General features: G+C 39.3%; 1 protein-coding gene across 4 annotated transcripts in view; it reads left to right on the top strand.

Annotated features, from left to right (window-relative positions):
- Positions 1–14,324, top strand: part of IKBKE (inhibitor of nuclear factor kappa B kinase subunit epsilon) — a 128,956-nt gene extending 114,632 nt beyond the window's left edge. For all 4 annotated transcript variants that reach the window (XM_088448568.1, XM_088448567.1, XM_088448565.1 and 1 more), the window contains 6 exons: positions 160–199; positions 287–388; positions 3,561–3,657; positions 5,920–6,026; positions 7,293–7,364; positions 12,796–14,324. In XM_088448568.1, coding sequence (XP_088304694.1) covers positions 160–199; positions 287–388; positions 3,561–3,657; positions 5,920–6,026; positions 7,293–7,364; positions 12,796–12,826 — 449 coding nt within the window. In that variant the 3' untranslated portion in view covers positions 12,827–14,324. The remainder of the gene's footprint in view (positions 1–159; positions 200–286; positions 389–3,560; positions 3,658–5,919; positions 6,027–7,292; positions 7,365–12,795) is intronic.
- The last annotated feature ends 4,172 nt before the right edge of the window (positions 14,325–18,496 follow it).

The raw sequence follows: 18,496 nt of genomic DNA, 5'->3' as shown, positions 1-18,496 counted from the left end.
ACCACTAATGCTGTGTTAATCCATGTGGTCATAGCAGCTCATGTTACTTGAAACTTAATTATTTAAAATTGCCTTTATATGCAAGCCTTTAGTATTGGCATGTAATTTTAGTGTTATAAACACTGTCTAATATATATTACAATATTTATTTTTTTTTAGAGCTTTCACACAATGAAGAACAAATCCATAAATTGGACAAGTGAGTTATTTTTGTCATAATGTAATCCAGAATTTTCTTATTTGTAATCCCTGTATCCAATTCATTCCCACTTCTTTATATCCACAGAATCAATTTAGCAAACCTGGCCAAGAAAGTTCTAACTATATTTCAAGATGAGGTTGTGCAGAGATATCAAGCAGCTCTTTCAAAGCACGGTGGCAAGATGAGGTACATGTACTTAGAGATGCATGTGTGCTATTATATATAGTATATAGTAGTATATTGGACCTAGCATATACCCCGGCCTCCTCTCTGGCCAGTGCCAGAATCCTCTCTGCTGTATATACCCTCCCCCCCGGTTCTGTCACGACTCTGACCAGCCTAATCCATCTCCCCATCCCCAAATTTACCCTGGCTACCGATCCTCCTCTTCAGTGTCTGTCTTCTCTTCTTGCAGTGGGAACCATTGGGGCTTCCACTGCTCGTGCATTGAGGAGACAGGATGGACCTTCTGCAGTTATTAATGATATACAGGTTGAGTCTCCCATATCCAAAATGCTTGGGATCAGGGGTAGTTTGGATAATGGAATATTCTGTATTTTGGAATATTTGCATATCTTAATGAAATATCCTGGTAATGGGAGCCTAATATACAAACAGAATGCATGTATGTGTTATATACACCTTATACACACAGCCTGCAGGTAATTTTATACAATATTTTCAATAATTTTGTGGCTCAAGCAAAGTTTGTGTACAGAAATGAAATTCATTTATGTTTCATATACACCTAATACACACAGCCTGAAGGTAATTTTATACAAGATGTTTAATAATTTGTGCCTTAGACAAAGTTTGTGTACATTGAACCATCAAAAATCAAAGGTTTCATTATCTCAGGCATGCCAAAATAATTCCGTATCTGGATTAGGGGTGAGCGGGTTCGGTTTTACTCGGATTTACTCGGATCTTTAAACGGCATTTTATTGGCTACCGCCTATCATGTGTTTTGGATAGCCAATATAATAAATCCGAATTTGCGGTAAAGTGGCGATAAGAACCGAGTAAATCCGAGTAAAACCGAGCCTGTACATCCCTAATTTGGATATGGGAGACTCAACCTGTAGTAACATTTTAAAAGCTGCTTTCAATAGTACGCTATACCAGTTCTCTCCAGCATGGGTATAATGTGCCATATCTTTTTGAGCCCATAGACTCCAAAACCGTTTAGTTGTAATAACCCTCTTTTTTCAAAAATATTATCTAAAGTAATCATATTGCCAGTTGCACAGCCCTTTACTACACTTAATATACTGTAGAAGAATATTTCTAGAAGTAATCAGTAATATTATAAAGAGAGTGTCTGCCTTGGGGAAGCCACACCTCCTTAGCAAGAATCCAAAAATAGAAATCACCAGTGTCGGCTGCTATAGAACACAGCAGGGGGGAGCAGCAATATGTTATATCCAGTGGCATAGCCAGCTTTAGAGGTGAGGGGGAGCTGGAAAGATTGAAAAAAAATAGGCACCCCAGACCCAGCTGTTTAAAAATTCAAATATCAACATGTAAATAAATTATTTGCTGCCAAATTACATCAGTAAATACCCCTAGCATTGCTTTAATACCACTACACACACACACACACACACACACACACACTACAGTAACCCTAATCATTACAGCAATCCAACCACTTTACAGAAGTTGCCAATACCCCTCACATTAGAGCAATTCTCCCACATGGTAGCATACCACTTTCCACTACCAAAATCTGTTATACCGTGCCCCATATTATAGCAATACCTCAATAGGCATGTGCAGCACAGTTTTGGGGTGTGTACACCTCCAGAGGGGCATTTTTTACCACTGCCTATAGGGTTGTCTAGCAATGGAAATGTGTCATGTCTAGCACTATTTAATAATGCTACATAGTGTTCCATTTATCAAAAATAATGCCACCTAGTGCCCCCATTTATCACAAAATGATGCCACATAGTGCCCTCATGTCACAAAAAAATGCCCCTTTCATTTATCCCAGTGCCTCCATTTAGTACCCAAAATGTGAGTGTTTGCTCCCCTGCACCCCCACTGGCTACGCTACCGGTTAAATCCACTTTATTGATCCCTCTCTTATCTGTGCAGTGAAGTTCCATATGAGCTTTTAGTTCCACTGTAATAAATATTACAGTAATAATGACCACAGTGGAACTGAGAGTGAAAATAGGCTCTGTTGCACATGCACTGCTTCTGTTGGGGCCCACCGGCCCAGTGATGTGTATTTCCTTACTGCAAAGGGTTGGTACATTTACCTTTTCAGCAATACTTTTCTTTAATGAATAAAATGTACCGATACTCAGTAAAAAGATGTTGGTAGTCATCTAAAGTTACGAGATAATACAAGATTAATAGTATCCTTTCATACTCTGGACACGTTTTCAGATACTTATTTAATTGAGTTCTTCCTTTATCTGGAAGTAATTTTAAGAATTAAACTTTGTACAAAGAAAAATGTGCCAGTACTGTGTACCACCAGAAAAACAATCAGCTGCAATCTGCCACCTGGTTTGGAGCCTACATTTACTTGATTAAGTTTAAGTTGTAGCTACTTTACAACAATACATGACCAAAAGCACCATTCTGCAGTAAGTTATTAGGCACACATCCTAACTGACTCAGTGTTTCACATTGGAAAAGTAGAGCATCATCATCAATGATTATTCGTAAGGTGCCATAAATTAAGCAGCACTGGACAAATGGGCATATAAAATATAATGATATGAATAAATATGTATACAGTAATACAAAGATAAATTAAAACTAATAATAATCACACAGATAAACAAAAATTAACAGGCATAACAATCATATAAACTGAATAAAAACATAAAGGCGTATCATGTAAAAAGCATGGTAGTCAAAGCAGGTGCAGACAGGAGACAGAAAATATATAATATTTTGAACATTTGCACAATGTCCACTTTGTTTTTAATGTTTGTACCTAAATTAATTTGAAGTAAATTAGAAGCAATCCAGCATTATTATTATAATTTGCATTAATCCTGCATTGATTTAATTGTACAGTTGTTAAGATTAACCAGTATAAAATATGTTAAAATTAGTATAGAACTGAAAACATAATTGAGCTTAACAAATATAGATATAGCCTATATATCTTTCTCTTTTTTGGTTTAATGATCAGAAAGTGCAATATCATGATTTACTATACCTAGTTTATAACATTTTATCTATACTTATTATAAGGTTTTCTTTCACATGGGAGCATTTAACTTTTTGTAGTGTATCTGCTACAGTAATAAAGCATTGATGGTAAACTGTTAAGAAAATGTTGCTATTAAATAAAGAATACATGAGCATCAGTCTATATTTGTGCCCTTCCCAGGACAATATCTGAGATCCAGAACCACTTAGGACTGCTAAATGAAGACTTGGCAGACTGTGTTCGGGAGCTCCGGAGTTTCGAGGAGTCCGTTACCAGAGTATACTAGCTATTTATTAATCTATTTATTTATTTTAATTATCTAATTAACGTCATATTTAATGGACAAACATCATCTTTCCTGGACAAAAGTCCATGAAAGATTATGCTTGTCCATGAAAGATGACGTTTCGCCTCTTTCTGAGACCCGATATTTGGCGGGGAAAATCGGAAACTAATCCAAGCCTGCACATCTCTACATATAATAACCTCTCATACTTAAAAGCGTCACCACAAAAAAGTTAAAATTAACTTTTTAGTAATTGTAGGCAGTATGTATTTTGTAAAAGAGTAGTACTTGCCAACTACTGCCTCAAATGCCACTGCTCCTTGCCACTCCAGGGGGTAAATGTGTCATGCTTTGTTTCGCCAATTTATCTATGATTTTCTTGGTGAATTTAAAACAGTAATATTATTTAAAGCAAAACATGGCGGATATATCTTTCATAAAACTGCTGTTTTAAATCCGTCAGTCAAAAGCAACGCTCAATACATTTACCCCAGATGTGTTCTCCGTGCACTTCATTGTGTGGAAGCTAACAAAGCTATGTGTCCATCCCTGTACAGGGGCTGTAAATAGTACATTTTTACCTTCCCATGGAGAAACTTAAATATAATAAGGAATTCTATAATGCAATAACATAACTATATTTACTGACAGGAGAACATAGTAACAACAAGGTGAACCCAACATCTACTTATCTTAGTCTATATCATAATTATGGTCTGCTCTAATGACGGTTGTCTTGTCTTTAGTACTTTCACTGATGTGTAGTGGTAAAATGGATTGGAACTTTAGCTATACTTCAATCTTAAATACAAACTAGAGTGTAAAAACTTCACTGTTTCTAAATTAACACAAATTCACAGTAGTATACAAATCTGGATATGCAAAGATAACCACCTTCACAAGAAAGCAGTAATACATTGTTCATGCTTACACACATCACTATAGATATACAAATAATCATTTATTGGGAGTGACAAAACTGCATATATATGCCCCAGCACAGACAATAGGAAAGACACACTTGCTTTCAAAGACACAGTGCCAGACTCAGCTCTTCCACTCATAACTTTACAACAAACACCGGATCAGTTATGGGCGAGATGTATCAAGTATTGCATATACTATGCGAGACATCTCATCGCATGCATACTGGTGTTTAATAACGCTGACTGGTATGAATACCTACCTCCAAGGATAGCTCTTCAGATAAGAGTTGTCCCAGCAAAGTTCTGACTTCCAAATTTATGACCCGGGAGTCGTATTGCACATGCGTGCCCGTCTGCCTGTATATGTGGAATTGTCAGAGGACAGAGAAGGATCCTTTGGATCCCTCTCCGGGTCTTTGTGCAGAATTAAGCTCATTGGCTTCTATAAGCAATGTCATCTATAGATGGCGTTGCCTGTCATGCAGAATCTCTGGAAAGAATCGCTTTCCGGAGCTGACTGCACACCAGCACATCACACCCCTATAGAATTCCATGAGGACTACAGCAGATATCTCCTATCTACTAGGCACCATTTTAATACATATGGGGAACTGATGTTTTCAAAGATTTTACGGCATTTTTTATTGATACATAATGCCCTGTGTCTGTATATGTATATATAGTATTTGTAAAAAGAATAATGAGGTGTAATGATTTATTTATTTATTACCAGTTATTTATATAGTGCACACACATTCCGCAGCACTTCACTTATTTGCCCATTTACATCCATCCCTGCCCCAGTGGAGCTTACAATCTATATTCCCTACCACATGTACACACACATACTCGCTAGGGTTAATTTTTTTTTGACGGGAGCCAATTAACCTATCTGTATATTTTTAGATTGTGGCAGGAAATCAGAGCACCTGGAGGAAACCCACGCAAACATTGGGAGAAACATACACACTGTACACAGTTATGGCTGTGGTGGAAAAACCTCAGTGTTGTGAGGCAGCAATGCTAACCAATAAACCAACCGTGCTGCACAATGAACAGCGATTTGGCAAAACCATTGATTTTTAGCAAGTTTTTCAGTAGGATTTGAAGTGGGGTTTTTTTAGCAAAAACAGGCTGATTCTGCATTAAATATTGATACAGTAAATACTGCTACGAAAATTCAAATCTGTGATTTTCACGCGTTTTTTCTTGTTTGAGTTACTGTAATGCACTCTCACTATATGCTTTCATTGTATACACAGTGCTCTGCTTATGCTTTCTGTTCTGAGTGAGCTACATATAAATGGACAGTTATTCTCCTTTGCAGCCCATCAATAGATTGTCTCAAAGAATGCAGCAATTGTACTTAGTGCATTCAAGTCACAACCCCATCACCTCATTTCCCAGTCCAACACAGGAGGATCTGACACTTAGGTAAGTGTGCAGATATATGTATTATTTCTTATACTAGTATATTGGGCTCTGGGGAGTGGGGACTGCTTTCATTCTAGTCATAAAAAGATAAGCTGTTGCCTTTTAACTTAAAGAGGAAGTAAAGTTGCTATATGATATCAACATGTAGCAAAGGTTGTGTATTACTAAGCTAAGAAATACACATGAAATAAGTGCAGACCAATTTCAGCGGAACAGTCTGAGCACGCTTGCTCTTGCTTACAGGTAGTTGGAAGGTTCCATTGTGAGTGGGTGCCATGGGCACTTAAGACAGATTGCAATTGAACAGTGATTTTAAGGGAGAGGTGTAGGGAGACGGAGTGCTTAGCATGATGCCTGGGGCATGGCCACATCCATGACAATATGACCACGCTGCCTAAAACTTTCAGAGATATGTTGGAATATGTCCAAGGCTGGGAGGTATGTGACTTGTTTATACTTCTCTAAGTACAGTGTGTCATGTTAGGATGGAGGTGCTTCTCTAACTAGACAGGCAGACAATGACAGCTAGCCAGAATTAATTGGGAGACATGCAAAGAGAGGGTTAGTTGATTCATCATGTACAGGGATTTTGACTTATACAAGATAATGTAAGGACACTAAAGATGTGGAAGGGCTTACCGCTGTATGTTATGGAGTAGGGAGGGATTATATTACTTTTGTACAGAGCTGGAGTGGAATGCCAAATTAACATAGTATTTTGTCATAATGTTCATATCTAAAATGTATATTTGGGGGATTTGTGGTCCTTTAAGTTGGCATGTTTCTTCATGATACCTCCCAACATATCAGCTCAGTGAATAGTGACACAGGACACCTGGGGACAGGCCACACCACAATGGAGCCATGTCTCTAAGCTGCTTCTTATCCCCCTCTGCTACACTCTAACCCCCTAGTCACTGCTGCATGCATCGGTGACAGGTGTACATGGCACCCCAGTTTTCTGCTGTTCTATTATGCAAAGCAGTGGTGAATGGGATACACATCTCAAACTTCAGGCCTATGGGAAAATAAGGTCTCAATTGAGAGAGCAGGACAGAGCCTTGAAATCTGTGCTGAACCACTGAAATCAGCACACTTGGGAGGTATGTATCAATGTATGTCTGAAAGATGCAAAGAGGCCAAATGATTGACTGTACTAGAGTCCTGCTATTAGAGAGAACACCATGGAGCAGAGTACACAACTTTGACTTGCAGTCTTAGTCCTTGCAGTGAATATGATCGGTGATATTTATTTGTATTTACCAGGATGCTAAAGCTACGGGATCAAATGAAGAGTGTCTCTTATGAGTTGGAGAAAAACAACAGTATTATAGAGAGGTAAGCTAGTGTGCCTTTTCAACAGGTGGATTTTAATGACTTACAGCTCGGTCTTACTTGCTTTATATATACAGTCACGGAACTGGCACTCACCCTTCAAATAGGCCAGGCCTAGTTGCACAACCAAAAATAGATACAGTGTTATATACTTTGAAGTCCTGGAGTGCCACCATTGAAGTCAGTGTCTATATATATATATATATATATATATATAATGTCAATTAGTAAGAGGGCACGCACCACCTTTAAACATCTAGGATATTAATGCAGATTCACATCTTCAAACACTGGGCCAAAGTTGACTCCAGAAGTACACACAGTCAACGGTTCAGTAGATTGTATGTACCTTTGTCAGGACAGATTAACACACATCATAGCAGCAGTATTGTGTTTGTGTCACTAAACTATTCTGGCTGCAGTCCTATGAGGAGTGCTGCTAAATAATATAATAGTGGGTGTGTCATGGTCACCCTGCTAGCCAGAAGCAAGGGCCATGGGGCAGCATACATATTGTGAAGTATATTTTATATAGTAAACATTGATCGCAAAATGTCTTCGTAAACAATATTTGCAGTTTTTCCTTCAGGGATCAACACAAAAAGATGCTTGGGGCTACTAACTCGTGAGTAGGGAGGCCAATCACGGGATTGGGATTGGTGGGATCCCGGGATTTTGTCCCAAAAAAGGCCAGGATTGAATATCTCCAATCCCAAACCCGGGATTGGCCACAAATGTTTTTTTTTTTTTAAATCCTGGCCAGCACTGAGCACTTCCAGCAGAGTGTTCAGATTGCACAGCTCCCTCTATCCCCGGCTGGCACTGCACAGCGTGACGTGAGGACAGAGGTCACGCTGCGCAACCTGTTGCTGACTGGAGCGCCCGCCAACCCACCGCTCTACAGGACACAGATGCCGCCACCATCGAAAGCCTTGCCACCTGCCGCCGAAAGCCCCACCATTAAGTCACTGTAAAAACTAGGCCAATCCTTGGAATCCCGAGGTTGAGTTTTTTCAATTCCGAATCCTGGGATTGAAAAAAAGCCCCGGGATCGGCTTCCCTAGTCGTGAGCAAGCCATGTAAAGCTGCCCATGTCAAACAAATCTTGTACATCCCAAATCCATTGCTACTCAACCTACAGTATCACTGAAAGGTGGCAAGTAACATGAGCAGTGACTCTATGATATGTAGTATTTGTTGCCATCTTCTGGATTGACATGTATACTGCTACTACATTAGTCAAAATAAACTGCCTGATTAGTGCTAAATATATAGTTGGATTTTTGTGCGAAATAGATCTTGAGATGTATATATCTATGTATTTGTATATGCATACATATATAACTGTTTGCGTTCAGGGTGTACAATATATGTATACAGTATATTGTGTATATATATATTTATATACATATAGTCATTTTGGATCTGAGGAGCCTTTTCAAATTCCAATTAAAAAAGAAAATTCTCCATAGTTCATAAACAGTCCCTAAAAGTATATTTGTTCCCCAAAAAATATATTTATATACATTTAGTCATTTTTGGCTTGAGGAACCTGCACACTGCATGCGCCAAGTGTCAAGCGTCTGGTTTTTCCTTTATTGCTGCTCTCCCTGACGTCACATTGAGATAATACATACCACATTTTCTTTCTAGGTGACTAAGCTATATAATATTGAAAACGCAATCCAAATTCATCCCCTAGTTTTTGCGTGATGCCGTAACAGACAGACAAATAAAAATTCCGAAAATTTTTTTTTTAATCTCCATAGTTCATACACGGTCCCAAGGAGTACATTTCTCCCCCAAAAAATATTTGTACAGATATAACCATTACAACATTATAATAAGTATAGATTAGCCATTCAGAAAGTTAGTTAATCAAGTGCATGTAACAATAATTACAAATATTGCTATGGGTTCTAATAAATGCTTAACAAAAATATTACCATATATATCATATATATGTAACAAGAAAACATAGCTACCAATTGGTTGTGATTATATTTCATACCAAAACAAGCAATACAGCATATAACGGGTAGCACTGTAATTTAAAAAAATTAATAGTAATTAATATGCAAAATGGGATACTTGGAAAAAATATATACAACAATAACTATAAAATATGAATTACGTGTAGTACCATGTCCTAGTAATAATAATTGGTTTGCTGTTTAAGACATACATTTGGTAGGTATTTGCAGAAGATTTCAATCTAATTTAGGATCCTTGATAAAATGTAATCTTTTAAATTATATATTATATTAGTATGTCTGTATTACAATATATAGGGATATATATATATATATATATATATATATATATATATATATATATATATATAGTGTGTGTTTATAGAAGTTTTTTTTATTTTAATCAGACATTTCATTGTCCTTTTACTTAGCTGTTCTCCTACAAATCATTATCTCCTTATCAAAATGTCTCTGGAGGGCAGACAGTTATGGTTGTTAGTTATACACACATACATGCTCTCTCTCTATCTAATGGTGTATACACACGGTCAGATTTTTCTTCAGATCTGAACGATAACTATTTTAAAAATCGTTCAATCGTTCATATCTGAAGGAAAATCTGACATATCTGACATGTTTGAACGATGAACGATGCGCGTTCCCGATGGTCAGATAACGATATCTGACATCTGATGTGTTTGCAGTCAGTTTTGAATGATTTCAGTCATTTTAATGCAGTCAAAAATCATTCATAGTTCAAATCGTTGGTCAAATCGTTCAGATCATTCAAATCGTTCATCTGACAAATCTGACCATGTGTATGCACCATTAGGCAGAATTGTAAAAGGAAGGAGAATATTTTGCAGTGCAGACAGAGCTTAGAGGGGTGTTCCAAAGCCTTACTGCTCACTATGGCACGTAGCATGTGACTGTGGATGCCACGGTAGTCAAATTACATCTTGGAGACTGAGCAGAATTAAAAATCATTAGCAGCCTCCTGGAACAAACCATGGTCAAATGATAATTTGCAAAATGAATTTTCCATCTTGCCACAGTTATTTATGTGGAAAAATACACCTATTTTTTTCCCACAGGATTTTTTGTTATGCATCAAATGAAAAATTGCTCTTTTAGAGTGAAATTCACAAACAATGCAGAATACTTTTGGCAAATGGAGATAAAACTACAGATTTAAAGTAAAATATTCTACCATTAATTATATGGTGTTATAATGGTAAGCCATGTAAGCACCATCTAACCGGTTCAGACATGCAATTTGACTGTCAGAGCCACTCAGGGGCGTCGGAACAAGTTTATGTGGGGGGGGGGGGGCAACATAAAATAGCTTCCGGCAGCACACCCGCCTTTCCCCATTCCTCCCCTCTTCCCTCTCTTCCCCTCCCCTCCATCTTACCTAAGCGTCGGTCATGGACTGTCAGCCCTGTGCAGTTTTTTAGTAATAGGCTGCACAGTCCCTGCACGGAAGAGGATATGTAACAAGCGGGGTTATAACTTAAAGACCACACATTACACTTCCTCCTCCGTGCAGTGCAAGGGCTGTGCAGCCTATTACTATAAAGCACAGCCCTGACGGTCCGCGGCCGCCGCTCCGTTGACATGTTTTGGGGGGGTGAGCCGCCCCCTTGCCCTGCCTTCCATTCTGGCGCCCATGACCCTTTGATGTATAGAATGATATGAGGAAAAGTCCTATCACTGGGGAAAACAGCTGTTTTGTCTTCAATAGGGCTTTTTATCCTGTGATAAATGGGCACCTAAAAACTGATCTGTATACAAAACAGAAACACTTTTACTATCGGCGCTAACAATAATATACTGCAAATTTGTGTGTGTGCAGCAAATAAACAAAGGGGATTTTGTCATGATTTGATCAAAACATTTAAGCCTGCAGCCCAGCATCAAGGGACCCCATTTTTCTGCAGGTCCCTAACACTAGCATATATGCCCAGCACATCATTACATTGCAGTTAAATGTACTCACCTTCTAGATACAGAGGGACACATCTATACAGGGGCTGGCCGTGAGCCACACCCAACTAGGCCTTTTATAGTCTTAATTGAAAGCTGCCATGATAGCACAAGGCAAAATTTTGAAACAAAACAGAAAAGAAATATGCCCGCTCTCGGTTTTACCCATATCATACATGGTACTAGCAGAATGGCAATATTAATACCATAAATGTATACAAAACAGAAAAACTTTTACTATCGGCGCTAACAATAATACACTGCAAATTTGTGTGTGTGCAGCAAAGAAAACAAAGGGTATTTTGTCATGATTTAATCAAAGCATCAAAACTGATCTGTACCTACATATTATATTTAACTAACTTCTTCCCACCCCTACCCAAAGCTATAGGTGCCACTTGGTGCAGTCTGAACTACACCTACATATTACATTTTACTAACTTCTTCCCAACCCTAGCCAAAGCCATAGGTGGCGCTTGGTACAGTCTGATCTACACCTACTTATTACAGTTTACTAACTTCTTCCCACCCCTAGCCAAAGCCATAGGTGCCACTTGGTGCAGTCTGAACTACACCTACATATTACATTTTACTAACTTCTTCCCACCCCTAGCCAAAGCCATAGGTGCCACTTGGTGCAGTCTGATCTACACCTACATATTACATTTTACTGACTTCTTCCCACCCCTAACCAAAGCCATAGGTGCCGCTTGGTGCAGTCTTATCTACCCCTACATATTACATTTTACTAACTTCTTCCCACCCCTAGCCAAAGCCATAGGTGCCGCTTGGTGCAGTCTGATCTACACCTACATATTACATTTTACTAACTTCTTCCCACCCCTAGCCAAAGCCATAGGTGCCACTTGGTGCAGTCTGATCTATACCTACATATTACATTTTACAGACTTCTTCCCACCCCTAGCCAAAGCCTTAGGTGCCGCTTGGTGCAGTCTGATCTACACCTACTTATTATATTTTACTATCTTCTTCCCACCCCCAGCCAAAGCCATAGGTGCCACTTGGTGCAGTCATTTCTCCTTAAGTTCTTTCAACATCCCCGGCAAAAACATGGGTGAAATGGGGTGGGGGGAGTAACAACCAGTCAGAAGCTGCAGTCAAGATATTGAAGCTAATGATTTGTCCATCCTTTAACCTCCACTACCTTTGTCACCATTTTAGTGTGGCAAACAGAATTAATTTGCCAGTTTGTAATACCCCAGGAAACACAACTGCATGGGGGTGAGAATGGAGGGTAATAAAATGTAACATGTAGGCAATAGTTTAGATTTAACACAAATATTATAGTTTAATTTGGAGGTAATTGAATTAATTCCATATAAAAGAAAATTATTGTCATTGAATGTGGTGGTTTTAAAAACTATTTAACATGTTACGCATTTTGCTTTTAATATATGGAAATTGTCGAAATATCTAATTTTGCAATATTGTTTTACTAATCTTGCCTTTCTCAGGTTGAGCGTACCCTCATCTACTGCAATCTGACTGTGGGACAATGGATAGCTTTATGTTTCTACTCAGGTCTGAAAGTGATATATGGACAAACAAAACATGCCTAAGAGGAGAGAAAACATCTACAACCAACTGAAAGAGAAATATTCAGACTTTTCCTAGGAGATGGCATTTAACAGTTCTGTGCTGTCTGGTGCTATCTGATGCTGTCTGAGTGTAAAAGCAGGAGCTGGAGCTGGCAAAGGAACAGCTTATATGTAAACTATGGAATGACCATAGCAAGGCTGGGGAAGTTGTATTTATTGTAAATCTTAAAACAGTAATCTCATAAGAAAGATATTTTTATATTTTAAAAAGCATAGTACATTTTTTAAAGCATGAATCTGATAGACCTTGATCTTAGCTATCATTCCTTATTAAAATCTCTCTGGAGACAAAAACAAAACAAGTGTGTCTGCCAGCTAGAGGGATAGATTTTCTATAGCTTCTAAAAATTACAAGTGGTGGTGTTGCTTATAGCAACCAATCAGATTATGCCTAATCATTTTCTAGGATGCAATAATGAAATGATAGCTATAGTCTGATTGGTTGCTATGGGCAACATCTCCACGAGCCTTTTTAGAAGCTTTAGTAAATCTACCCCACAGTCACTCAGATCTCCACTTGCAGCTAAATGGGTGTAACTGGACAGCAATTAAAACTGGGTGTTTGCCATTAGCAACAACTAGCCATGGGCATATGGACTGATTTTCGGCCTATTCAGCAGTAAGCATATGCAAAGATCCGTCAATTTCAGGCAGCTCTTTTGCACCCAGGATAGGGCTGGTGCAAGTCAAGCTGATAGTGACAACTACACACTGTCACATACGGATGTATTCTGGTGGTGCAGACACATAGATCCATCCAACAGAATACGGGAGGAAGTCCACAGCTATTTTCAAGTACTTAATGCAGCCGTTCTGAATCAGGCCCACAGTCTCTATTGTGTAACAGTGTAATGCAGAGCCCTACAGTGTCTCATTTTGTTTAAAAAAAAATCTGTTTAATGACATTCTATCTAATCACATCTTATAGACTGGACTTTCGATATATATGAGATGTATGATGTGTACAGTATTTTAATTTGCTGTACTTGATTCCGCTGTCAAGTATGGGAGCATAAAATGTAGAACATAGATTGCAAACCACAGTGAGTGCCTGAAGCATGTATTCACCAGGAATATTGAGAAGAGTAGATTTTATGTATAAAAAAACCCCATTAACTATGTAAATGTATGAAATTGTATATTTAGCATTTAAACTGTGTTTTCTGCATGTAACATATTATTTTAACTGTACAGTGGATGTTTCTAAGTAAATGCACTGCCTAGTAATGATTGTGATGAACAACTGGCATAATAGCTCTTCCTTACTTGGCCAATGTAGTATGGAAATGATGATCCTTTGTGCCAAATACTGTACTGAGTAACTGTTTACAACTAGAACTTTTTTAAATATACTTTTTTCATACAAATCATTTAGTGTGTGCTAATTATTGAGTCATCATATTTATTTTAAAATCATGAATGCTTGTTAGCCTTTCTTTCTAAACAAGACATGATGACGAGAGAGAGGTGAGAGGAGACAGGTACAAAGTCTTGGTGCCCATGCCTGATAAATAGGCACCACTCTCTTCAGTGCTGCTGCAAAGTATCTAGCAATGGGCCTCCGAATTCGTGAGATGGACCAGAAGACAGATGCCATGTCCAGCCCTCATTTTGTGCTAGGGCTAGACACACACTCATATCCAAATTACTTATGTTGAGATGATGGTGAATAATAAAGAATATATTGCACAACTTGCTATCGAAATGGATGGTGTGATAAAATTCATGTCCCTATACATAATACAGGTTAATGGTACTGAAATAATGATGTTGCCTACAGTCATTATGCAGTAACTCAGAAGGAATTCCGGAAATCACCTGCTTTACACATAGAAACAAACAGCTGCTGCCACGAATGATTGGTAATTATGAATTAATTGTACAAACTAGCATTACTTAGGCAAAATGATCCACATTTACTAACGGATGTAGTTAAAAGATCAACGGCCAGGAAATCATCTGTCAAAATGCCGGCATCTAAATCCTGACTAGGAAATAATGTTAGGCGTCCGACGCCGGAATCTAGACAGGCCGCTTCCCGAACTAAGGTAAGCCGGCCACTGTTAACTCGTAGCCGCTTCTGGGTTAGTTTAGGCCCCCCAGGGGGACTTAGGGTTAGGCACCACCGGAGAGAGGGTTAGGGTTAAGCACCTTACAGGGAGATTAGGTTTAGGCACAACCAAGGGAGGGTTAGGGGGGGAGAAGGGAGAAGAGACTTCATACACATTCCTTACTAACTATACTGTATGTTCTCATCCTATGATTATAACTTTCTTTGTAAAAGTGTCCAAAAATGCTGTAGTTGGATGTTCAATACGAGCATTTTAAATTCAATCTGTTGCAAATTACTGTCAATATGGGTATATAAAGATCACCAATACAGAAGTATATGTGATGTGGAACCATTACCAACGTACCTCCGTACTGAAAAATTTGGAAGATGATCCCCACTGCACTTAATTAACATAAGTCAATTTAAATAACTCACCACAGTACACTAGTACTATAAGAACGCAACCAAAGTGAATGTATGCCCTGTATACAGTTTGTAGTTAATAGTTTTGTCGCACCAGGACCTTCATTCGGAAATTTGTGATCATCCAGAGTGTTTCAGCCAGAGAAAAATACAAAACACAGAAAATAATATACACTGAGTGGCAACACTGTAAAAAGGCGGCAGTGTGTTATGTGCTGGCCCCACCCCCTATGTGCATGACATCATGAGGTTGCGTCGTAGGGGTGGGACCACCAGAATCCTGAGGACACTCCAAGCAGATGCACAGGCTGCAGGATGCAAGTCAGGAGAGCCCAAAGGAACATCCGTTCCAGACACCCTGCTAGCCACACAGCATTTAGAAATTGCTGCTAGATGCGAACAAATCGTGGGTTGTTAAAGAGCAACGAAAGAAGGCGCCACCTGGAGAAAGGAAGTACCAACAAAAGTAAGAAAAAGACAGCATGTTGCAAAACTAGGAATGATAATCGTAGCCTTGGAGTTAGAAGGTGTGGGTTTAGGATGAGGAAGGTATCAGAGGTGAAGATCCTGTATATACATCATCTTCCACTAGCACCAGACATTGACAAGACCTGGTCAAAGGCGCAGAGTCTAATCTATCGGGAGGTGTTCACCAGTGACCCCTCCAATTGGGATATGGGTTTTAGCTGCACCCTAGGCAGGTCACGGTCCTTTGGTCAGGTGTCTGATGCTAATGGGGGCAAATGGAAGAACATATATACAAGCTAGAGGACACAGGTGGACGTGCTGGTAATTGTAATGTGATCCGTGAAGAGAGCTGAGAACACTATGGGAATGAATAAGAGAATTCACTAGTACTGGTATCAGACGCAGAAGACTGAAATAAATACTGGAATCCTGGTAGCATGGAATGCTAATAAAATCTGGTATCTCGATGCATGAGATAATGATAGAATTTCACTGACACTAGTATCCAAATGTAGGAGATGGTAATAAATACTGAGGACCAATTGTATACGGAAATAATAAAACTAGTAACTAGATCAGTAGTTCCCACACTTTTTCGAAGCACGGCACCGTAGAGGATCAGCATTTTTTCCAAGGCCCCCCGGGGCAAAAAGTTTCTTATTTAGAAATTCAGCAGAAATTAAATGAAGTAAATTGTGCTTATATGTCACCCTTAGGTTCAAATATGTGGTGGTTGACAGGGCTGCGATTAATTTTTACCACATATTTTTTGATTGGCAGCCATTAGCAGTGGTTTTGCCTATCACACTGACTAAAAATAATTTTATTTGGTACTTGACCACTAACCCAAGGCACCCCTGCAAGTGCACTGCGGCACCCCAGGGTGCCACGGCACCCAGGGAACCACTGAAGTAGATGCTTATGGAGATAATTGTCCGGAGCACTGGTATCTGCCGTGGAGCTTGGAACTAAACACAGTAGGATACTGAGTAAGATACACTCATTTGTATAGAGAAGCAGAGAGCTGTGAAGCAAACTAAAACAGGAGAAATGATTCCCCACATGTAATTAAAAAGTCACAGCCTTTGCATATGATAATTCACTGCAGGGTGAAACAATAAAAGGAGATGAAAAAACACCTGCATATATTCAGTTTCTAATATTCTTATGTTTAGAGTTTATATCGGAACAATTCCAAAGGTAATAATGTCTCTTCTGTTGATAACAAGGATATTTTACTGAATAAAAAATAGAATTTTTGAGCTCCAAACAATGTCCCGGTAATTGGAGAGCAATGGGGGATAAATAAAGCCACTGTACAGCCCCGTATTAGTCCTTTATATAAGGGTAGGTGTCTCACATCCAGGTGGGGGGACAGTCACCTGGGATAAATACCTGTATTGTCCCTGGTGTAGTTATCAGATGGAGCTGGTAGTTGAGAGGCTCAGATTCCAGTGTAGTCGGCGGTGATTGTTTCTCACAGCATGGACTTATCTCTTATTGAGGGATAAGGGACGTCCGTGGCAGCGGCAATGAGTTCATGTAACCCAAACGTAGTGACTCGCTGCGTGACCAAGCCGGGCAGGGTGAAATTCGGCAGCTGCAGTCTGCAAACACCCTCCCGGAGGGGAAGTCTGATGATAGCCGGTTAAGTGTGCTGCATCAAAAGACGGGCTCTTCCTATGGTGGTGATGGTCCCAAAGCTCCGTATGTGCTCTTGCTGAGGGTGATTGATTCATAGCTATACGCTAAACACCTGCATCTTTGGAAACTGAGCTTTTTGTTTATACGGGACATTGTGTTGATTTTTAAACAGTGAGCGGCAACAGTGGCTATTGCACATACGGAGCTTTGGGACCATCACCACCATAGGAAGAGCCCGTCTTTTGGCTATTGTTTGCAGCAGCTACTGCATCCAGGAATAGAGGAATTTTAGAATACTCTATATAGCGCTACCTTTTTATTGTTTATTCTCTTAGAGAGCTGTGAATGCAGACATGTACTAGGAATGCTAGAGGTCCTGCTGAGAGTTAATTAGTAATTAGCATGAAAAGCTGACACCACAGCAAGAGAGGGAAAAAGTCAGGGAACTGAATAGCTTACTATAAACAAATGAAGGCTGAAGAGTAAAGAAATAAACCACACTGAGTACTGGAGACAGCCCAGGGAATACTGGGTACAATGGTGTGTACTGCTCTGGAAGTCCAATTAAAGCTCGCATGTGATCCTCACTGAGTACTGGAGACAGCCTGGGAAATGCAGTGTACAATGGTGAAGCCAGGAATTACTGGATCTGATATGAACCCAGTTGGTATAACCTTACATTAGGCCACCAGGGTATTCCCAACATAACTCTGGTACTAGGCCTGCATACACATTTGATCCAAGCACTAGGCCGGTGCTGCATGGATAACTTCGAGCATTAGGACCATGAGAGCTGGCTCCTACATAGTGGCTCCCACATAAGCCTTTCCCTTCATCTTGCTGTCATAACCATGATGCCTATTCCCCACCAAAAATGGAGTGTGGCCTGTTTATGTGTGTAGTAGGCACTAAGCCTGTTACACTGAAAAAGGCATCTAGGCCTGTAAATGATGAGGAGGTACCCCTGCA

This window comes from Taudactylus pleione, unplaced genomic scaffold (genome assembly GCF_031769625.1).
Source record: "Taudactylus pleione unplaced genomic scaffold, aTauple2 ptg000458l, whole genome shotgun sequence".
NCBI lineage: Eukaryota > Metazoa > Chordata > Amphibia > Anura > Myobatrachidae > Taudactylus > Taudactylus pleione.
This window is presented reverse-complemented; position numbering and strand designations above follow the sequence as displayed.